At 57.3% G+C, this 22,351-nt stretch overlaps 2 protein-coding genes and 1 long non-coding RNA gene across 4 annotated transcripts; 1 reads left to right on the top strand and 2 right to left on the bottom strand.

The window, feature by feature from the left end:
- Positions 1 to 4,534: 4,534 nt before the first annotated feature.
- On the top strand, positions 4,535 to 14,946 carry SGCA (sarcoglycan alpha). 2 transcript variants are annotated; one of them, XM_037033401.1, is made up of 10 exons: positions 4,535 to 4,762; positions 5,551 to 5,670; positions 5,774 to 5,928; positions 6,082 to 6,154; positions 6,478 to 6,676; positions 7,948 to 8,110; positions 8,894 to 9,102; positions 9,323 to 9,349; positions 14,281 to 14,473; positions 14,787 to 14,946. In XM_037033401.1, exons 1-9 carry the CDS (start codon positions 4,726 to 4,728, stop codon positions 14,459 to 14,461), a joined length of 1,164 nt encoding a protein of 387 aa, XP_036889296.1. In that variant the 5' UTR covers positions 4,535 to 4,725; the 3' UTR covers positions 14,462 to 14,473; positions 14,787 to 14,946. The 2 variants fall into 2 exon arrangements, with proteins under 2 accessions (XP_036889296.1, XP_036889295.1); XM_037033400.1 differs by having other exon boundaries at positions 14,746 to 14,946.
- Positions 10,064 to 10,677, bottom strand: LOC118978118 (spermatid-specific linker histone H1-like protein). Its single transcript, XM_037033402.1, has one exon. The coding sequence runs from the start codon at positions 10,608 to 10,610 to the stop codon at positions 10,068 to 10,070; it is 543 nt and encodes a 180-aa protein (XP_036889297.1). The 5' UTR covers positions 10,611 to 10,677; the 3' UTR covers positions 10,064 to 10,067.
- Positions 14,947 to 14,997: 51 nt separating the features above from the next.
- Positions 14,998 to 19,285, bottom strand: LOC118978119 (uncharacterized). Its single transcript, XR_005064653.1, has 3 exons — positions 18,706 to 19,285; positions 15,841 to 15,962; positions 14,998 to 15,305 (listed from the first exon to the last, which is right to left on the bottom strand). It is a non-coding gene; the product is annotated as an uncharacterized LOC118978119 (long non-coding RNA).
- Between the last annotated feature and the right edge of the window lie 3,066 nt (positions 19,286 to 22,351).

Here is a 22,351-nt window from a genome sequence, read left to right as displayed (position 1 = left end):
CTTAATAACTCAACAACATGCCTGCAGAATCTTACATTTTCTATATAAATAATCACACCATCTGCAAAAATATGTCAGAGATTTTCTTTCTTTTACTTTCCTAATCCTTCTATTACTGAGTGGTGGCTTCTAATCTGACTTTTCCCTGCTCTCAGGCTGTACCAGTGGGCTGGCCCTGGGCAGATCGCCTTGCACTCTCCGTTATAAATAAGTAAGAGGCCCCTTACTTTCTCCAGAGCTTGACGGTCCACAAAGCACTTTTGCTTCCGTTATTTCATCGACCCTTATTGGTCCCTTTTTACAGAGAGAAAGTGTCGGTGGAAAGGGGCTCTGGGCTTTCGGCCCACAGCCCTGGTTGTGCAGGATACTGGCCTGTAGGGCCTCGGGCGGTCCCTCCCCTCCTCTGAGAGTTAACGGGTTTGGCCAGGGAGGGTCTCGGCGGTCTCAGACTCACGACGGGCCACGTCGGGCGGCCACCGGGCTCAAAGAACACCTTTGAGGGCTGAAGTTCACCAATATGAAAGGAGGAGACTGGATACACTTTGGTCCGCAGGCAGGTGCGCCCAAATGCCGTGGGTGGGCGGGGGGTGGCTGGGGAAACGCAGAGATGCCCTTGGAAGTCCGAGGGTTGCCACAAATGATGGGGAGGGTGGGGAAGGGGGCATCGTGTCCAGCCTCCTGACTCCACGCGGGCCCTCTTCCCCGTTTGGAAGAACATCCTCTGGACCCGGAAGGGGAGGAAGAGGTACAGCTGGAGGCGTGGGTCCCCTCCTCCGTCACTCCCTCTAGTCGCCGCGTTCTGACGCGCATCCCCCACCCGGGGCCGGGCGCTCGGCAACCACCCAGTCTCTCCCCTCCCTGCCCGCTCGCCAGCCCCGAGATCCGTCCTCGAGTCGCGCAGGCGCAAGTCCGGCCTGGAGCCGGCGGATGCGCCCTCTCGTGGCGAGCTGGCAAATTGCACCCCTTTGTTGTTTCGCTGGGAGCGGCGAAGAGGCTGGCTGAGAAGGATGTGGGTGGAGTCTGGGAAGCAGCTGCGACTATCAGATCACAATGACGGGAATCTCTTCCCTTTGTCCCTCATGACAACATATAATCCCCCGTTTTAGACACAGACGAAGAAAACATGGCCCTCAGAGAGCAAGAGACATGTTCGTAGAGACGGAAGTGGGATGTGACAAAACCGGGGAGAAGATGCCTTCGTTCATTCAATCACCATTCATGCAGCAAATATTCACCGGGATGGGGAGAGGGGGGTACGAGGGACCAGAGAGAACCACTGAGACACTGGGGGGCCAAGATCCAGCAGCAATCTGGGGAAACAGGTGCAGGTGGCAAAGTAGCTGGGACAGGGACTCAGCTAGCTGAGGGCAGGACGAGCTTATGGGGACAAGGCTGAGAGAGAGGTGGAGACCTGACCCTCCAGTACCCGGGACCGATGCTGCAACTGGTGAGGACCAAATCGGCATCTGAAGACGGGACACCTTAGCACCAAGGGAGACACTAGTCACAACGGATTGAAGCAATCAAATACTTTTAAACCCATACATTCATAATTATACTACTAATTTTAAAAAGCTAATTGGTCATAGTTGAGAGGATGCCAGGGAAACAACTCATTATTTGGAAATTGGTGGACACAGGAAGAGAGTCAAGCATTTATCCTGTCTTTCCTATATGAGCTGCGTGTCATTTCCACAACCAACTAGTAAGTGAGGGACAGTTTTTCCCATCTGGAATTGTTCCAGCTAATAAAGGAAAGAGTGATTGAATTTAAATATCACCATTTTGTTTAAAAAAATGAGAAGGTGGATGAGGCACCGAGATCAATGGCTGCTGTGCTTCTGGGTGGGAGACACCGTCTCACCAAAGGAAAGGGAACCTACACCTGACGGGGACTCTTGACCCAATTACAGTTTATGAAAAGTAACAATGTGCAGGAAATACAATTTACAAGAAGTACAGAGGTCAGAGGAACATGTGAAAGATGCCATCAGCAAAACTCAGACTGTGGAAAATTACACAACAAATAACCTGGTTCCCTCAAGGAAAGAGAGAGAGAGGAGAAGAGAGAGATGGAGCAGGAATCCATAAAGAGATTTAAAAAGTCCTGTCAATTAGTCATAGTGCGTGCACTTTGTTTAAATCCTGATCCAAATACATCATAAAAAAAAAGACATGATAAATTGGGCATTTCAACTCTATAGATCCGATATTAAGGAATGATTAACTTTGAGGTCTACTCATGTGACCAGATATAATAATTGTGATTGTGTTAAAAATTACTCTCTTCCAAAGATACATACCGATATATCGACAGAGGCGATTAAACGGGAGGGGGGAATCGGGAGGGGTGTAGGTGAAACCAGATGGGCTGAGAATTGACTGTTGAAGCCGGGTGATGGCTCTATGGGGGGCTCATTATATGACTCTATGTATCTGTTTAATTTAAACATTTCTAAAATATGTTGATAGACGTAGTGACTCTTCTCCCTTCCTGCAGGCCCCGATGAAGAGAAGGGGCTGAGTGTCACAGCTGCAGACTGCTGTGAGGAGGAGTGGTCCCCTCCTGGGCCAGGGGAGACTTTCAGGGGACGTCCAGCTGGGCCCCGACACCGTCCCTGGTTCCCTGGTCTTGGGGACGGGGAGAAGCATCAGTAAGGAAGGCTGGCTTCTCCGGGCCAGGTGGCACTGAGTTCAGGCACTGCCACCTTAAGACAACTGAGGGTATGAGTGGGTGACTCCAAAAATAGCACAAGAGGCAGCAGGGGGAGGGAGGGAGTCACATGGTGCTGCTGAGGGGCTGGGGCCTGGGCAGCTGGCCCGGCTCTGGCACCTCCGCCTGGTCCCCGGTGCCCTCGGACTCTCCCTCTGCCTCCAGAATGCTCTGCCTCTTGCCCTGCACTCTGAGCGGGCAGAGAGGTGCCGAGGTGACTCTGGGTCAAACATCTTCCTGCTGGAGAGCCCGAGTGGACGCTGACTCTGGAGTTTGCTGGCTCTCCAGAGACCGGCGGGACAGTCCGATGAAGAGAGAGCAAAGGAAAAGGACTAAGTCACCTGCTCACCAGGCACCTGAGTCTGCAGGCCACCCCCCCCCCCCCCCCCCCCCCGCCTCTTCAGGCCCTACCCAGGGCAGAGCCTAGTATCCTTGCCCAGGCCTTCGGTCATGGGGGTGAGGTGGTGATGCCCTTTTCCCAAGGTCAGCAGGGATGCTCCAATAGGCACCAAGAAATTGGGAACCTTGGCATCTGTGAGCCTTTGCCTCCTTCTGAGGGCAGCTGGGGGGTCGTTCCTCACCTACTCTGAGTGGGGAGCCCCCAGAAGGAAGGCACGCCCCCCTTCACACCCACACTGGGGTCTTTCAGCAGATGCAGAAAGAAAGGGAAGAAGTGCCATAGACTGAGTCAGTCCTGGGCTGAGCACTTTACACGCACTCAGCTGGTGGGCAGTGTGGCCTTGGGGAAGTTATACACTCCTTGTGCCTCAGTTTTCTCATCTGTCAATGGGGGCAATAACAACTCCTACTACTCGTGGAGCTGCTATGAGGTGGAGTGAGTTACTCCACGTAAATATATGTCAAGCCAGCAGCACGTAGCAGGCAGGGGTTGGCTGTCACTGTCCACCAGCACGCAAGCCCCACACGGCCAGGGTCTGCTCACCTCTGCCTCCTTGGGCACCTGCTCCATAGTAGGTGCTCTGTGAACTCGTGCTGAATTCGTGATTGTGTGGATTCTTCCGAAGGACACCGAGAGTCAAGCACTATTCATGCCGGTTTGTCGGTTTGTCATTGTGGAAACAATGTCCAGGGAGAGTGACCTCTTTCAAGGCCCCGTCTCCAGGAAGCAGCCAAGGTGATTCACGTCCAGGCCCCCGGGGCCTCTCAGCCTGGGTCCCGCTCCCCTGCCTCTTTCTGGTTGGTCCTGTCTAGGCACCTCTCTCTTCTCAGACCTGGGGGACACGTCAGAGGTGCTTGGACTGGGGCTGAGAGCCGGGTGGGCAGGCACCCACCTCGCGTGCTGTGGAGGAAGCTGTCACCAGGTCCCTGGCACCTGCTAGTTGCCAGGACCTGGACCAGGATCCAAAGAAAATAAGATCCTATTTCACCCCAAAAAGCTGTGTGGTTGGACTGTCCCAGGGGTTAAGGGGCCCTCTGGCTGGGCCTAGGGGAGAACGGAAAGGTTCAGAGAGGAGAGGATGCTGGTGCCGAGTCCTCAAAGGTGAGTGGAGGTGTGCCTGATGGACGAGGGCAGGAAGGGAACCCAGCAGAGTCCACAGCATGGGCAAAGTGTGCAGACCAAGGGCAGCGTCTCCGGTTGGAGGGTGGTGGAGTGAGGCTGGGCAGAAGCCTGGGGTGGGGTGGGCCGTGGGTTGTGGGGAGTAGAGGAGGGGATTCTAGACAGGATGGCCAGGGACAGGAAGGGCCTGAAGGCCACCAGTGACTAGGGAACTCTGGGCAAGGGGAGCCATCAAGGTTTTAAGGTGGGGCTGTGGGTAGGAAAAACTCTCAGCACCGGGAGGGGTGATTCAGGGAGCCTGTCACGCCAGGAGGGTGTCCACCCTAGATTCAGCTCTGCATGGGGGGGGGGGCGGGGAGGGCTCCGCTGGCTAAACCACGGCCCAGCTGCTCTGCTCTGGGACACCTCCCGGCCCTCCCCTGGCCCTGGTCCAGGCTGCTGTCTCCGTCACTCACAGGGTGCCTGTCTCCGGCACTCCGGCACTCCGGCAGCCATGCCCGCAGCGCCCATCTGGACTCCTCTCCTTGTGGGCAAGTTGGGGCCTCCTTCAGGGAGAGGCCCAGGGTGACGGGGTGGGATTTAGTCGTGATGACAGGGAAACAGGGAAGTTCCTTGGAGGAGGCTTCTCGGGGTGAGGCAAGGGTCAGGAGGACTGTGAGGGGGAGGGTGCTGGTAGGAGGCCCAGGGAACTGGAGCTAGGAGCTGGGATGTGGGGGCTGGCAGCTCCGAGGGGTCAGCCTGGGAGCAGGAGAGTTGTGGGCCCTTTAACCTACCGCCTGGCCAGCTTCCCTCGTGGTGCAGGCTAAATTTGGCCCTGGGAGGGTGTGGGGCCTGGTGAACACCTTTCCCTCAGCTCCTATCTGCCTCCAGTGGGGGCCTGCTCCCCTGTATGTGAAGGAAGGGGAGTGAGGGTCCAAGAATGACTGCCCTCCTCCCCCGAAGGCCCCTTCCCTTTCCTGTACCCCCAGACTCTCAGACACTCACCATGGGGCTCTTTTCCCAGTGCCCTAACCACACACACACACACACACACACACCACCCCCAGCCACACATCCGTCTCCGTTCACTGTGACCCCCAACAGGCGCCTCAGATTAGAATCGGGGGGTCCATGAATTCGAATCACACTGAGCTCTGGTCTCATCACTGGTTAAGTGTGTGGCACCTCCAGGGCCCTACACTGTCCTTTCCCGGGAGCCAGCAAAGGAGCCCTCTCTTCTTACACGCTTCTGGTCCCTTAGGGGTGCCAGGGTCATAGTGGGGAAGGGGAGCCTCAGGCTGAGGCCGAGACCAGTTGGGGGGCTGTGGGGTCCCCACAGGTCTCCTGTCAGGGCTGGGGGGCGCCAAGGCCCAGCAAACCACCCTACACCCAGTTGTGGGCCGTATCTTCGTGCACACCCTGGACCACGGGACCTTCTTCCACCTTCCCGAGCACGGTGGTGAGTGGGGCCTTGTGGGCACTGGGGTGGGTTGGGCATGCCTGGCTCGTGGCTGGTGAAGGCTCACGTCATGTCTCCAATGCCCTCTCCTCCCTTCCACCAGCTGTCCCACCCACTGTCTCTGTCACCTACCACGCCCACCTCCAGGGTCACCCAGACCTGCCACGGTGGCTTCGCTATACGCAGCGCAGCCCCCGCCACCCTGGCTTCCTCTACGGTAGCCCCACCCCAGAAGATCGAGGACACCAGGTCATTGAGGTATCAGCAGGGACCCCAGAGGACTGTGTCACATGTGGTGGTTCATTGGTGTTCATTCACATTATTTACATGCTTCTAACTTGGGAGTGGCTCAGCCCTGTCCTGCCAGGCCCTCTAACCCCACCCCTTGGGCCTCTTCCCCGTCCCCTGCAGGTTGTAGCCTACAACAGGGACAGCTTTGACACCACCCAGCAGAGGCTGGTGCTGTTGATTGGGGACCCAGAAGGTACTACCTACCCTGCCCCACCCACACCCCACCAGCAACAATCTTCAAGCATCTCCCCTGGAGGGGGTGTGTGGAAGGGAATCCTTGGAGAGGAGTGGGGAGCAGGGCATCTTGGAAAGCCTCTGGAGTTATAATCTTTCTTGGCTGCTCTGCTGTCAGCCTGTGGGTGCTGGGGAAGGGCGTTTGGGGTCTGTAGTCCATGGGGTGTCAGGGAGGAAGGAAGGAGTCTGAGGGGACATAGGGAGGAGCTTGGGTGCGGGGAGACTTGGGAAAGATCTACGCAGGGCTGGGTGCAGCCTGAGGTGTAGACCTGACACTTCCAGGCCCCCCGCTGCCGTACCAGGCTGAGTTCTTGGTGCGCAGCCATGACGTGGAGGAGGTGCTGCCCTCGACGCCTGCCAGCCGCTTCCTCACAGTTTTGGGGGGGCTCTGGGAGCCAGGAGAGCTCCAGCTGCTCAACATCACCTCTGCCTTGGACCGTGGGGGTCGTGTTCCCCTTCCCATCGAGGGACGCAAGGAAGGGTAGGCATGCAACCTAGGAGGGCTTCCTGAAGAAGGAGGCAGTTTGCCTTCTGTCTGGGTGCTAGGCATAGAACATGGATCCCCTGAATTTCCAGGTGGGGCTTTACCCACCTTCGAGCCCCCTCGCCATGGTTCTATGTACTTTCCCGTAAACATCTTTGCCGAAAGCATTTCGGCCACGAGCATTTTCACTGCAAACATTTTCTCTGCATGACTAATTGGCCACGAGGCAATTTTGCTGTAAAAGATATAAGAACAAAAAATAAAAGAAGGACGTTAAAAAAGACTTGATGAAACATGAAAAATTAATAATAAAATAAGACTTCATTTCAAAAAATGAAAATGCATTGTTTTGGGGGTCTTTCTTGCATAGTATCATACATTTTTTATTGTGGGTTACTCTCATTTGGCATTGCATTTTTTTCTGTTCTGCTAAAACTTCTTCCTTAATTAAGAGAGGCCTCAGCCCTGGCTGGTGTAGCACAGTGGATTGAGCACAAGCCTGCAAACCAAAGGGTCCCCAGTTCGATTCCCTGTCAGGGCACATGCCTGGATTGTGGGCCAGGTCCCCAGTAAAGGACGTGTGAGAGGCAACCACACATTGATGTTTCTTTCTCTTCTTTTTCCTTCCCTTCCCCTCTAAAAATAAATAAAATCTTTTAAAGAGAGAGAGAGAGAGTCATCAGTTTCCAACTAAAGAATCGATCATGCTCTCGAAGACTTGTGAGCTATCAGTGCCTCTTTCATACCTGCATAGCTGGGTAAACTGGTTTTGAGAGGTACCCACCGAAGGATTTGCAAACTGGGATGTGTTCACTTCCTAGCAGAGGACGCAATCTGGCTTTATGCGAGCCTTTGCAGCCTGGCTCCACGGGTGGTTGTGATTGCCCACTGTCTTCAGACCACCACATCTGCGTGGCACAGTGGGGAGGACTAGGATGTACATCCCGATGGGAGCTCTGGGAGAACTTTGTCAACGGAGAAATGAAACCAAAATGACAAACTGCACTGAGTCTGCTGGAGTAATCCAAACTGCCCAACCGTCCGCTTGCCTTAGTCAATTAGTTCGCAGAGAATATGCTCGTGACAGAGATGCTTCCTAGGAAACTTTCGGACATGCCTCCCTAGGCCCATCTACACCTCCCGGTTCCACTGCACTGTCCACCCCCTCATCTCCCTCTTTCCCTTCCTGCGCCCAAGCCCGGGTTACTCTGAACTCCACCTTCCTGCGCCCTCCCCATTTGCTAACAGCGGCTTCTCTCTGGGCCCAGGGTATACATCAAGGTGGGCTCTGCCTCTCCATTTTCCACCTGCCTGAAGATGGTGGCGTCTCCCGACAGCCATGCTCGCTGTGCCCAGGGCCAGCCTCCACTTCTGTCCTGCTACGACACCTTGGCCTCTCATTTCCGAGTTGACTGGTGCAATGTGTCCCTGGTGAGGAGAGACCGTGGCTCTGGGTGGGGATTCCACATGGCTCCCTTCACCGTCTGATCCCTCCCCCTTCCAATCTCTGATTATTCTTCCCTCACTTCCACCATCTACCACAAGAGGGCGACAGAGTCCACAACCCAGGGCTCTCTGGCTCCGGAAGTCCCATAATAATCACTCCCACAAAGCGGTTGCAAAACCCTTACCCGACCAAAGGCCTCCGTGTGGGACGGCTCTGCCTGCTTCCTTCTAGGGGTCACTGAGCAAATCTGCCTGCGGCCCACGTTATAAATCAGAGACGCTCACCACTGCTCTTTGGTTGTTGAGCGGAGGTATCTGAGGTCCCCAGGGCTCTGTCTTCCTGGGAACTGACGAATAGCGCAGCCAGGGGCTGGTAACCAGCAACATGCTGGAGCGCTGGCTAGGGGCTGGGCTCTAGCACCCCAGCCCTTTTATTCTTACAAGCACCGCAGGAGACAGGCACCAGTAGCGTTCCAACTGCCCGGGTTAGGACGCTGAGGCATCTAGGGGTAAGCACTTATCTGAGTTGGGATTCTACCCCAGATGGCCGGGAGCTGTGCTCCCGCCTCTGAAAATCTCTCTCCTGGCTCCCAGTCCAGTGCTCGTTTTGCTGGGTCACCTGAGCTGGGAGAGGCAGGCAGGAAACCTGTCCCATGGGGCAGTAGGTAGTGGCACCCCGAATCTCTGCCCTGTCCCCGCCCCCGGCTGGGGGGGGGGTCTGTGTGTCCAGTCAGCTGCTCCTGGGTCAGCCCTGGGCTCTCTGAGCAGGTGGATAAGTCGGTGCCAGAGCCTGCAGATGAGGTGCCCACCCCGGGCGATGGGATCCTGGAACGTGACCCCTTCTTCTGCCCACCCACTGAGGCCACAGCCAGAGACTTCCTGACAGACGCCCTGGTCACCCTCCTGGTCCCTCTTCTGGTGGCCCTACTGCTCACCCTGCTGCTGGCCTATGTCATGTGCTGCCGACGGGAGGGACGGTGAGTGCCGGAGACAGAGGGTAGGGAGAGCACCGAGGCTGGTGCTCAGTCGTGGAGTCCTGGTGGCACTTGTGGGGACCCAGACTGCCCAGGGAGTGGGGTACTCAACCAGAAAAGGAGGGGGGTCCTTTCTAGGTGACTCGGGGCTAGGGTCCTGCCAGGCACCAGGAGGGGTTGTGGAGGGCAACTGTTGTTCATCCCTTTCCCTGCTTTTCCACAGGCTGAAGAGAGACCTGGCCACCTCTGAGTGAGTAAAGGGGGAAGCTGGGGACTGGGTGGGAGCCTCTGCCCCCACGGGGGGGGCACCCTCGAGCCTCCATAAGCAGCACAGACAGACCAGATTATTTGGAAGAGATGGGGGCCACCCTTGGCCTCTGAAATCCAGTCCTGGGCTGGCTGGATGCTGGGTTGGTCTTCTTATCCTGGCTTGGTCTTCCCATGTTTTCAGTTTCCATGGAAGAGTCTAACAGGGCATGGGGCAGGGGAGGGGACCTGGTCAGACTTGGGGGGACTCCTGCCACCCTGGGGAAGAAGGTTGGAGAAGCAGCTTGAGGGACTTTCAGCACACTCATATTCACACTCACATTCACACTCACACCCACTTGGCTGTGGGTTCAACGCTTGGGCTCCAGCCTGGGTTCTGCCACGCACTTACTCTGACCCTTTCTGGCCTCAGTTGCTTTGCCTGTGGTGTGGTGAGACCAGCTCATGCCTCTGGCTGTTTCCTATTCACGAAGCCCTTCCCAAATCCATCTTGCCCTTAGTTTGCCCAGGTTTCCTATACCCATGGCCTCACTCCCCCCCGCGCCCCCCCGCCCCGTGCCCCAGCACTCTTCCTTCCCCACTCCCCGGAACCCCAAAGACTCCAGGAGGCAGGAGTTAAAGAAGTTAGGCTCCTTTTATTGCCACTGCTCTGAGCCTGCGGTGGGCTTGGCCCCTCTGCGCGTTTCTCTGGGCCCGCCTCATTAATGGCGGCCACATTTGGCCACCCTGTGAGCCCTCTTGATTAGCCGCCTGCGTCCCTGTTTGGAGCTCAGTAGCAGCCTTCGCTGCCCAGAGCGTCGCTGCCCAGAGCGGCGCTGCCCAGACCGGCGCTGCTTCTGCTGCCCCGGTCTTTTGGCCTCGAGCTTGACCTTGGAGGCCTGCTTCTTGTTCATGCGGAAGGAGCCTGAGGTCCCCTTGCTGGTCACCCGCTTGAGTATACCCTTGTCCACCAGCCTCTTGAGCACTTTCTTGAAGCGCCAGGCGTTGCGGGTCATGTTGTAGCCCCTGGTGATGAGAGCCTTCCTCAGGGTGGCCAGCGACACACGGCTGCGTCCCGCCTTGTCCGCCATTACCTCCAGGATCACCCTGCATATGCTGGGCTTTCTGCAGGCTTTGGGGCAGGCGAGGCGCCCGCTCTGGCTCTTGCTAGGGACTCCCGACACGCTGGCCTGTGGGCCTGCGTTGAGGGCACTTTTCGAGGCTGAGGGCGCAGAGGAGGGTGGCATCAGAGTGTCTTTCTGCATCTCTTCCTCAGGCGGCGGAAGGGGACTGGGGGCCAGGACCTCCAGGGTGGCGGTTGGGTATCTGCAATAGCGGTTGCGTCCCAGTTTGCGTTGCCCTCAGAGGCTTCCTCCCAGGGCTGCGGCTCAAGCCTTCCTCTGAGTGGCCAGGAGGAGGGCCAAGGGTGAGCACCCACAGCCGGCCTCAGCAGCCTTGTGCCTCCGGAGCAGGGGGTGGGAGGCTTATCTCTGTGGTGACCTCAGGGGGACATTATGAGGCTACCAGAATCCTGTGAGGGTCACAATGGCCCCGCTGTTCCCTCCTGGGGGGGGGAGGACAGGAGATGCCAGGTGCCCTGGGTGGAGGGCTGTGGACCCCCCCCCCCCGCCTGTGCGCATGTATGTGCACAGTTTTAGGGTGTTCAGAGACCCCAGTTTTAAACCCATTATTTCCAGCCACTCTCTTGCCCCACTGCGTTGAGAAATACAAACATTTTATTTTTTATTTTATTTTTAAAATAGTTTATTTATTTATTTTTTAGGGAGAAGGGAAGGGAAGGAGAAAGAGTGGGAGACAAACATCAATGTGTGGTTGCCTCTCATGTGTCCCCCACTGGGGACCTGGCCTGCAACCCAGGCATGTGCCCTGACTGGGAATCAAACCGGCGATCCTTTGCCGCACAGGCCTGCGCTCAATCCACTGAGCTACACCAGCCAGGGCGAGAAATACAAACATTTTTAGTTTGGAATTATATGGACATTTGTGGGTTTTTATGGGAAATAAAGTTCCAGAGTGAGTTGATCTGAAAATCAATTAAATCTATTGATCTACCTCGGTTGATTTAATTCCTTAATCAACTTTCTGTACAAAAGAATGAACAGGTTATTTTTTCTGCTTTCATTTTTAATTGATAGAATTTTTTTCTCCCATGGCGATCAGTGATTTTTCTATGTCAATTTTACAAGGGAGATTCTGATCCTCGATTTTTTTTTTTTTTTGCCAAATTTCATTGATCACATCTTCTGCCACTGTGATCATGGGTGTTCTCTTCTGACCAGTTACTTCCATCACATTCAGCTTTTCTGGGTCAGTGTTTTAAAAATTAATGTTTTAATTTTTAAGTTATTTGCCCATTTGAGAGAGAGAGGGACATCGACTTGTCGGACTTGCTGTCCCACCTGTTCACGCATTCATCGGTCGGTTCTGGTACATGCCCTGCCTGGGGATTGAACCCGCAACCTCGGCCCATGGGGACAACGCTCCAACCAACTGAACTCCCTGGCCGGGGCCTGGGTCAGTTTTGTGGCCCTGATGGCATCCAGATCTGTTTCTTCCTCGGATTTCAAATCGATAACCAATTTTACCTCGTGCAATCTTAGCCCTTGTTGGTATGGATTTTCTGGTTTATTTCTACGAAATCGTTTTTTTTTTTCTTGAACAATGACTATCATTTTCTGAGTTATCCACAAAGTGTAATTCTGCTGCTTGCTTTTCATCCATGTCAGATGTCCTGGTTGGAAAGTCCTGAGGTCTCGGCAGCCCTCTGCTGCGGCCCATGGGGCATAGCGGGGCGGAGTGGGGCAAGGCGAGGCTCGAGGTGTGCGGGCAGTGTGCTGGGGGTGGCCGTGTGTGTGTGTGTGTGTGTGTGTGTGTGTGCGCGCGCGCATGTAGGAAGTCTGCCCCTTTGTTTCTTCTGCCCAAATGCTGATGCAGGAGGACTGTGGGGAAAGGCACCTCAGCTCTGGCTTCTGGAAAAACATCCCCAGAACGTTTTTCCACCTGTGCGTGTTGCCAAAGTAATGAGACCCAGATGTGGGGCTGGGCGTGGGGAGGCGGCCATTCACTGCAGCCCTTCCCCCACCGGGGCATTGCCTGCCTGGCTGCCTCCAGCCCTCAGCATCCATGAATGTCTTGCTCCCTTCCCCGCCCCCCCACCCCCGTCCCCCCAAGCCTTCCCTTGCCTGGGAATGGAAAATTGTGTTTTGAATGACTCCACTTGCCAAATTCCAGACTCAAGAGCTCATTTGGACCCTCCCCTAGCCCTACAGAGTGACTCCGCCTCCTCCCTCCGCCAGACAGGACTGTGCCTTCCTCCTTCCAGGAGTGTGGCTCTTCAGCAGGAAGCTGGAAAGTCCTTCCTGGAATCTAACCTGTCAGGCTCTAACCTGGAGTCTGTGTCCACTCACTCAGGCTTGGACATGAGAGGGCATCCCTTGTCCTCCCTGGTGGGTCAGTCATTCAGTAGCAGGCAGGACTGCTTCTGCCTTGCCTGGGGCCCCACCCCTTTAAGAAAACGAAAACTTATTGCCTGTAATGAAGAGCTCAGGCTGCCTGTCTGTCTGTCCTGGCAATGAGGTAGTCAAGGAAAATCTCTCCAGGCTGGGGCCCACAAATGAGGGTGGGTTTGTGTAGAAGGGATTGGAATCATTCCTCCACTGAAGGCCAAGTGTATCAGGCCTGCTTGCACTGGAGGGCAAGTGGGTTTGCCTTGATAAAATAACGCCAATGATCATGGTAGCAATCAAAGATTTCCTGTAATAATAGCCACCACCTGATGCATGCTGAAAACAGGAGACATTCTGTTTTCCTGTGTTAACTCATTTAATTGCATTACAGTTGTGGAAACTGGCACAGAGAGGTTAGCTAACTTGCACAAGGTCACACAGCCAGTAAGCAGTGGAACTCACGTTCAAACCCAAAGCAAGTCTTTATGCTTGACCATGGTGCCACCCTGCTTGTCAGAATGAAGGAAAGCTTGCCCCAGACAGCAGGAAGTGAGCCCGTGAGAGCGTCAAGCCTGTCAGCCAGTGACAATGAGGCTGAGTCTTCTGAGAAGAAATTGGGCCCAGGGCTCAGGGAGGACTTTCCAAGGGGTGTGGCCATCAGCCCTCTCAGGCCTGTGGGGGAGTGGGTGGAGCTTGGCTCAGGCCTCAAGAAGCCTTGGTTTGAAACAAGGACAGGGAGACAAGACTCAGTGTCTGGAGCTGGTCAGTGCTGGGGGCTGACCTGGGAGAGGCCCGAGGAGCCAAAAGGACATGGTCAAGGCTTGGCAGGACTTGGGGGGCCAGCTTGGACAGAAGCTAGGAGGTGGGGAAAGGTGGAGGGTGTAGGTTCAGTCTGTAGGTGCAGACTCAGGCAGGGGTGGGGGAGGGCCGGAGGACTGGATGTTGAGTGGTGGAAGAGAGAATTAGGCGAGGGAGCTGCATGCTGGAAGGGACCTCGAGCATCGTCAGAATATGAAGACAGAAAAATAGGGCTCAGTGCATGCCGGCCCTGGGGGAACGCAGATCCACCTTGGGCACCCATGTCTCTGTGTCCTGGGAGCTCTGACCACACGCCAGGCAGCTTCCCAAACACTCACTGAGTCCCACAACCAGACCTGGGGAGGGGGTGGGGGGGCTGTATTGTTAGACCCATTTTACAGGTGAGGAAACTGAGATACAGAGCAGTGAAGTGTCTTGTGAAGGATGCATAGCTTTGAATGCAGGCTGCTACATCCAGAGCCCGTACCATGGCCACCAGCACTGAGCTGGCACCATAGAACTTCCTGTTTGTCCCCTGTACCACATGCATCGCTCTCTCCCCACGGAGCGTGTAGGGAGGCTGTAGGGGGCTCCGAGGCAGGGCCAGGCTGGGCCCCAAGTTCAGGGGCTGATCCCCAGAGCCAACGAGCTGCCGGTCCTGCGCCCACAGCATCCAGATGGTGCACCACTGCAGCATCCGCGGGAACACGGAGGAGCTGCGCCAGATGGCGGCCAGCCGAGACGTGCCCAGGCCCCTCTCTACCCTGCCCATGTTCAACGTGCGCACGGGCGAGCGGCTGCCTCCCCGTGTGGACAGCGCCCAGGTGCCCCTCATCCTGGCTCAGCACTGAGGGCCTGCCCAGGTGAGTGCAGCGGGTCAGCGGCAGCCTTATTTCTGGGAACAAGGTGGCCTCTGCCTCAAGGCTGGGGCAAGCGGTGGGAGGTGTGGGAGGTCCGGGGCGGGCACTCAGGCCTCCCGCCCCACCGAGGCAGCAGCGAGGGGCTGCTCAGCAGCACCAGGACTGTGCTCCACAATGCCATGTCCTGGGGGCCAGTGTCAGGGTGGGCAAGGCAGGAGAACCAGGGCCTGGGCCTCACAGCTCCCGCTTTGAGGAGCTCTCCCCTCTTGTTCCAGCTCCAGCTTTGGCCTCATCCTCCCTTCTCCTCCGTCTGCACAGCACCCATGGCCCAGGGCGGCATCCTTCCTCCTGATTCTGGCGCCTGGCCCGATGCACTCCGTGCTTGGAACAAGGAGAGACATGGGAGTGTGTGTGGGGGGGCGGGTAAGGGTGTCTGGGCCCAGGATCCCCAGAATAAATACCTGCAGCTCTGCTCATCTGCTGCCGCTGCGGTTTCTCCTCAGCAGCCTCCCCTCAGCCCTTACTGCCATTCCCCTCTCTTTCCCTGGGAGCCCCCGGAGGGAGCCAGGGGCTGCCAGCCTGCCCTCTGGACTCGGCATGTGGCTGTTTTCTCCGATTCTCTGGCTCTGGTCTTAATCCTCACAGAACTTCACAATGAGGGATTACTGGGTCGTTTATAGACAAGGAGGCCCAGGGAGAGTGAGTGACTTACCCAAGGTCATGGAACAAGCAAGCACCAGAGCTTGGATTCAAACCGGGTGTGTCTGTCCTTCCCCGGAGGGAGGGCTGAGAGGTGCCGGAAGCAGGGGATCCAGGCTCTCACCTGTCCGGATCCCTGGAGGGAGAGCCCTTGGTAAGTCCTGTAGGGAAAGAACCCTGTAGGGAAAGAGGTGTCGGGATGCAGGACCCTGGCTGCCCAGACTCAGTGTCCCCTGCCTGGGGAGCTTCATGATGCATGATGCAAGCCCAGGGGCTTGGCGTGGTCCCCGCGTGCACCCTGGGGGGTTCAGCTGGCCAGGAGGGAACCTTGTTTTCCCAGGTGGCTACAACCAAAACAGGCTGCCGCCCCGGCCACCAGCCGCAACTGTGGCCGCTGCCTTGGAAGGACACACCCGAGAGGGCTCAGAGAAAGGGTGTGGCCCAGGCTCAAGAGAACCCAAACTAGGGCAGGACGTCAGCCCGGTGCCCCTTGCCTCCAAATCCCCCTTTTAGTTCTGTGTGCCGCTCTGGTGGATCCGGGGGTCCACCACTGCTCTGGAGCCGACTCTCGATCATTCCTCTCCACCCGCTCTCTGCCCACCCTCCACCCTCCCCCCTCCCCCCAGGGGTGGTGAGCAGGGCCATGGAGATGCACCAGGAGTTCCTCTCACCTGGGACTGGCCCAGGCTTGGGTTGGTGGGCTGGATGGCTCATGTGGGGCAGTCTGAAATCTAACGGAGGTGGCCCCCAGCTCAGGATTCCTGAGGAGGGTTGCATCTCTGTATGCTGCATCCTGGTGTTCAGAAATGTATAGACAGGGGGTTGCAACAGCCCCATAACTGTCCTTGGACCCCCTCTCCTTTCTCTCCCCAGAATCTCTATCTTCAGAATATGTCCCAAATCCATCCCCCGCCAGGCCTCCACTCTAACCATCCCAGTCCCACACCAGGGTCTCACTCCTGAACCCCACACAACAGCCCCCTGCCTTGTCCTCCCCACCTCCTAGGAAGGTCTCCTCTCCAACAGCAGCTGGACCCGTCCTCTAAAAGAGAAAATCACGGGGTCTTACCTTGTGCTCTCAACTCTGACCTGGTGCACAGGCCTGTTCACCTCCCTGACCTCAGCACCCCACTGTCCCTCCACTCTCCAGCTCCAGCCGCACTGACCTGCCTGCGAACACACACGTTTCAGGCCTTGGCCTCTGCTCTGCCCGCTGGCAGGAACCCAGGTCCCCTCCAGCCCATGCAATGCACGACCTCCTCATTGCAAATTCAGATTCTCAGAGAGGCCGTGCCCCCACCTCAGAGGGCCCCCGCTAGCCCAGCCTCGGGGTGCCAAGCATTCCTCACTCTCTGAGAAGGTCTGTTCTGTTTGGTGCCTTGTGGGGGTCTTAAGCACCAGGAGGGCAGGATTCTGTGTGCCCCCTAGGGGCGCAGTGTCTGCACCCAGCAGGCACTCTGGAAAGATGCTCTGAAGGAAGGAGGTCTGGGTTGCTCAGAGCTCGGTTGCCCCTCACTGGACAAAGAGGGTGAGCAAAGCCATTGCTAATGCTTCCATCACTACGGTCTGTGGGACGCCTCCCCTGCCCTGCCCCACTGGGCACCCATGCCCAGTAGTTAGTTAATCCCATAGGCATCGGCAGAGGCTGGCAGTGGCTCAGTGAGTGGGCACTGAGGGGGCTCCACAGACATTTGTTGCAGAAACCGGTCTTTGGGTGTCCGCCCCCAAGCACATGGGTTCTCTGGCAAGCAGGTGCCTCTGACTTCTCATTTGCAATTTCCTCCTTTCTCTGGGGGCCTCTCCTCTGGCCGAAAACCAGGAGGTGCACAGAACCTGATCAGATTGGACTCTCGAGCAGCCGGCCTGCAGTCTGGGGCAGAGGCTCCTCCTTGAATTCTGCCCCCTTGAATAGGGGCCAGCCCTCTGTGCTCCCACCTTGGTTGGGCCTCTGCCTTCTCCCTGTGCCAGCCAGGTCTGGAAGAGTTCAAGGCCAGCCCCTCGCTTCCCTCTGCTTCCCTGCTCTGCCTTGGGATCTTGGCAGCGCCTTCCCCTGCCCCCCCTCCTTCTCCAGCTCCACACAGCACACGGAAGCCTGGCTGCCGGTCTGGGAGGAAGTGGCCCAGACAAGTAGCAGGGAGGATGGTGTGACTGCAGAGGACACAAGCTGTGCTGGTCACACATGCAGCCATGCACGCACACACGCCCGCATGCATGCCCAGCCACCCTGGGCAGCATGGGGCAGGGCATGGGCACTCAGCACCTCTCTCCCCTCTGAAGGGTAAGATTCCACTGGCAACCACCCCCCGCCCCTCCCCCCATACAGCCAAGGACAAAAAGCCACAGAGTGCCCCCCACCTCCACCCTGAGGCTGAACCTCCCCCCATGCTTGACCTTACACCTTGCTCCACCCTCAGCACCTCACAATCCCTCAGCCGGCACCACCCATGTGGCTTGGTGAACAGCCTCCATCTTCACCCTGAATGGCCCCCAAGCTCAGCCTGACTCTAGACGTCCTCTCACCACCTCTCAGTCAGCAAGGAGGATCCCTGCCAGCTGTGGGGACATGGGGCACCGCCTGCATTCAGTCCCAGCCCTCTCCTGCGTGATTCTCCTTGATTTGTGAAGCGCGCGTGCGCACACGCTGCCCTTCATGGAGGAGAGCGTCCTTGCTGTAGCTGCTAGGGGTGGGGGTCCGACCGAGCAGGGCTCAAACTCCAGCCCAACTCACAGACATTCATGGGACCCGCCTCGGGCCCTCGTGAGAATTTGTGAGGGCCTGGGGAGTGCCTGGCATGGGATGGCTTCCAAGCTCGGAAACATGATTATGTACAAGGGCTCCCACAATCACCCCCAAACCAGGGGCCCGTGGGACTTCCCTGCCCCCTGAGATCCAGGTTAAATGGGTTCATGTTCTGTTCCATGCCCTGTGAAGAGTCCAAGCTCTCCCTGTGAGCCTGGGGCGGAGCTGAAACCCGCAGGCTCCTGGGCACGGATCTGCTGCCCAGTGCCACGCCATCTGCCGTGGCGGTGGCTGCTGGCCGCCTCTGGCCGCCGAGCACCGCACACGTGATCAGCCCAAACCGAGAAGGGCTGCCAGTGCCGTGAGAATGATAATCTTGGGGGATAGATTGGGTTAAATAGAATAAATTATTACAATTAATTTCACCTGTTTCCTTTCATAATTTTATTATGGCTCCTGGAAAATTAAAATTTCTCATGTGGCTTGTGTTATATTCTTATTGGGCAGCGTGGGTTTCGTGGCTCTCCCTTTATCTCCGCTCCAGATTCCCCCAAATCCAGAACTCAGCTCCCTCCCCTGTTCCTCCAGGCCGCCGTGCCTGTGTCAGTTTTGCCGAAGACTTGAGGACCAGGATGGGGTTCCCCACAGCAGTGAAGTCACCTAATTCTTGATTATGTGGCCTCCTTGTTCTAAAATGTGTTTGGGGGCAACAAAAACATCCCATCCTCCTCTTCCTCCTACTGCCTCAGGCGGAGAAAACTCCACTTTCTCCAGCGCCTGTGGACCCCAAACTCACCTCCGCCTGGGCCTTGCCGGGTGCCTCCCCTGCAAAGTCCTGAAGTCTCTGCGTGTAAGGTTCAATTACCCTCCTTGACAATGGCCAGCCTTCTTCCAGGGTCTTGCCTCCCTGTGGGTCTCAGGACATCGCTCTGCTTTACTTGGCATCCTTGGGGCACACCCCAGGAAGGGGACCCGGGGACACAGAGACACAGCCGCTCCCCAGCACTTGCCCCGGGGCCCGCAGAACAGTGGTCTTCCTCTACACCCAGCCTCTCCTAACTTTCCCCACATTCTCTCCCTTTTCCACCTGCCCCCATTCAGTCATCCTCATCACCCGGCCAGACCCTCCTGTGCCCCCTGCTGTACCTGCGCACACCTGTCCTAAATGCTAGACCCCTGTGTCCTCAGTTCACACAGGGTCTCTTCTGCCGCTGTGTGCATGGGGAAGCTGTCCCCACCTATGCAGACCCCTCACTCATTCCCAACACACATGCAGGGCCTCTGTGAACAGAGGCTCATCTGCTCACAGGCGGGTGGGCACCCAGAGAGAGAGAGACACATCCCCATCCACACGGGCACATGGGGCAGGTTGGACTTCTCACAGGCTCCCTTCCCTCGCCCTGCAGGGGGGTCCTGGCCCCTGCAAGCGTCTCACCCCAAGTGCCTGCACTCCAGCCAGGAAACCCCCTCCCAAGCCCTCTTCTCCCAGACCTCACCCAGCTCCGCCCAGGAGAGTCCCAAAGGCACCCGGGAAGCTGAGGGTTAAGGAGACGGGGGGGGGGGGGGGGGGGGGGGGGGGGGGGGGGGGGGAGAAGGAAGGAAAATCCATCATATTTCTGTCTTAGAAAATCCTGCCAGGAGGTAGGCTCACCTCACAAAAGGGACCCAGGGTTTTGCAAGAGCAGGAAAAAAAATTAAAAATCCAAACAAAGCCTTTTTTTCCTTCCTAGAATTTCCCATCTGCATCTGGCTGAAGAGTCATCCACAGGATCGTGGCCCATCTCCGCACAGAGCAGCGAAGGGGAGCCCCTCTGAGCAGCGCTGGGAACGGGCTCGGGGGGCGCAGTGCCACCATGAAGGGGCAGCAGGGTCTGGGGGAGCAGGCCGGCGCCGCTGTATTTAGGGCAGCTGTGATGTCAGCGGAAAGGAGGGCTTCAGCTAGGAATGCGGCACAATGGCCCCTTTGTCCCCTTCCTCTCGCACGCTGCACACACGCTGCCCTCGCACCACGTGGTACAGGCACTGCCACCGCCACAGCCCTGGCCTTGGGCGTCGCCCCTGGTAGGGACATGCATGGGCCCGCTCGTGCACCCGTGGGCAGGTTGGCATTCACACACGTGTCGTGAGAGGCGCATTCACTCCTCCGCCCAGGGCTGCACTGTTTCCACGGTAGCCGCTGGCCACAGGTAGCTCTTAAAATGAATTACAGGGAAATGTAATTTAAAACCGAGTCCCTCGGTCGTATTATCCACCAGTCCGGTGCTCCACAGCCAGGTGGGGCTATGCCACTGTGTGGACAGCACAGTGGGACCCACTGCCATGGCCGCAGAAGCACTGGCCCGGCCCCTCCACCGCGAAGGGCTCCCACTCGGGCTCCCACTCGGGCTGCCCGCACTTGCTCATCTCGCACTTGCTCACTCCAGTGTTGGGAGGCGCACACAGCTCCGTGCTCTCACCCAGAAGGCTTGCCTCACTCTCATCTCCTCTCTAGTCTTCCAGTGTCTATGCGCCGCCCTGGTGCCAGGCTGGCACCTCAGCACCTGGCCTCTGGCCTCGGTCCCCTCTGCTTGGCCTGGAGAGAATAACAGGGTGAACGAACACGTGATAGCAGACAGAGACCACGCCCTCGGCTCAGGCCCAGGTGGAGTTTGTAGACTCGGAGGGCTTTGGGAAGTCAGCAGGGGCGAGCTTGCCTGGGTGGGGCAGGAGCACAAGGGGGCACGAGACTCGTGAGTGTGGCCTGGACAGTGGAGGGTGAGCCAGAGCAGAGAGGAAGGGGACCACTTCCAGAGAGGGAGAGAAACAAGAGCCTGGCGGTGGGAAGTGTGGTGCACTTGCGGGAATTTCGATCACCCTTTTTTGGCTGGTGTGCAGGTACGCATTGGGGAAGGGACAGGGAGAATAGACAGGTGGGTAGTGGCCAGAAAGGGCCTTGGATGCCAGGCTCGGGAGGCTTCTGGATCCCCCAGAGGGCAGGTGGGGATGGGGTGAGGCAGCCAAGGGCCCTGGGGGTCCAGGAAAACGGGATCACCTAGGCAAGGGCCAGGCAGGATCACCGATGGACCAACCCATCACCACACCACCAGGTAGGTAATTTGCCTATGAATAAATCTTCCTTTAGTTGCTGTGATTTCTTACCCTCTTTAAACCAATTTCTTTTCAACACTGTCCTCATTGTGGTGAAGTACTAATGATGAATTATTCAAGGCCATAATGAATAGCTCACCGTGACTGCTTAATGACAGCCTGGTATAAGCCTTGAAGGACATGCTCTCTGCCACCTTTTGTGTCTCTGGATTCCTGGGGGAAGAACATGGGCCAGTCCTGCCTCTGAGCTTCAGGCCCTAGAGCGTGGGGTGGAGACAAATGTCACCTTCTCCCTGTCTCCCGGTCTCTGGGCACCTGGTCAGCTGCAGGCTTCTGAGCCTCTGGATCCTATGTCCCCATTGACTGCACCCTGCTGTCCCCCTTCCCTGAGATTGGGGAGCTGACCAGCCACCCCCCATATCCCCTTTGGAGCCTCAGGGTCTCAGGCAGGCAGGGAGGAGGCCAGCTGAGGGGAAGGGGAATGGTAGGGGGGGAGAAGCAGGAAGAAGAGGCCAGAAGTTTAAAGAGGATAAGGAATAGGCAGGGGGCAGGGGCCGGGCGAAATGACCTCAACAAGCCACCCCACACCCAAGGGGGGGTCATGTTCTGGGGACTTAGAAGGCAAAGAGGGACCGAGCACAGGCTCAGCAGGGCAGGGACTGCCACCTTCCAGGTAGCGTTGCCTGCAAGAACCTTGGTTGTAGCTCTTCCAGGTGGCTGGGCGGAGCCCTCTCTCCTCCCCCTGGGAGCCCAGGAGAGTGAACAAACAGGAGGTGGTTTTCCCTCCTAGTCTCACAGCTCTAGGCTCCGCTCGGGCAGGACCTGCCTGTGCGGTCCTACTTGGTGCTCCTTTGGGGGAGCTCAGAGAGGGCAGGGAGGGCAGAGGAGAGATGAGCCTCCATGCTGGCCCAGGGACAGGCCTTGCGGAGAGCTTCCGGGGACCCTCTGCGGTCCCAGCTCCCCCACCCCAGCGTGGGGCTCCCAGCGCCCTATGGGCAGTGCCTCCCCAGGTCCCCTGACCCTGCAGAGTGCCCACAGCAGTGGGGAGGGCAGCAGAGTCGATGGCTTTGATGGGAGAGTGGGCCTGAGGTTTGGGCAGCCCGGGGTCTGGAGGGAGGCTGTGTGTGTGTGTCTCCGTGTGTGTGTGTGTGTGTGCGTGTGTGCGCGCTGCTGCTGCATAAGTGCCTTGCCTGTGCGCCCTGTAAGGGAGAGGAGGGGCTCCGGGGGACGTGTAACAAAGGTTGCATGAGGAAGGGAAGAAAACGGTCGAAGGCAAAAGAAAGGCAAGAGTAGACTGAGAGGGACCATGGAGGGTGCTGGATGGGGAGGAAGAGGAGGAGAGGGGTAAGAAAAGG

The sequence above is a fragment of the Sturnira hondurensis genome, unplaced genomic scaffold (genome assembly GCF_014824575.4).
Source record: "Sturnira hondurensis isolate 20B ecotype Veracruz unplaced genomic scaffold, ASM1482457v3 Scaffold0021632, whole genome shotgun sequence".
NCBI lineage: Eukaryota > Metazoa > Chordata > Mammalia > Chiroptera > Phyllostomidae > Sturnira > Sturnira hondurensis.
The sequence above is the reverse complement of the archived record's forward strand: the minus strand, read 5'-3'. Positions and strand labels throughout refer to the sequence as shown.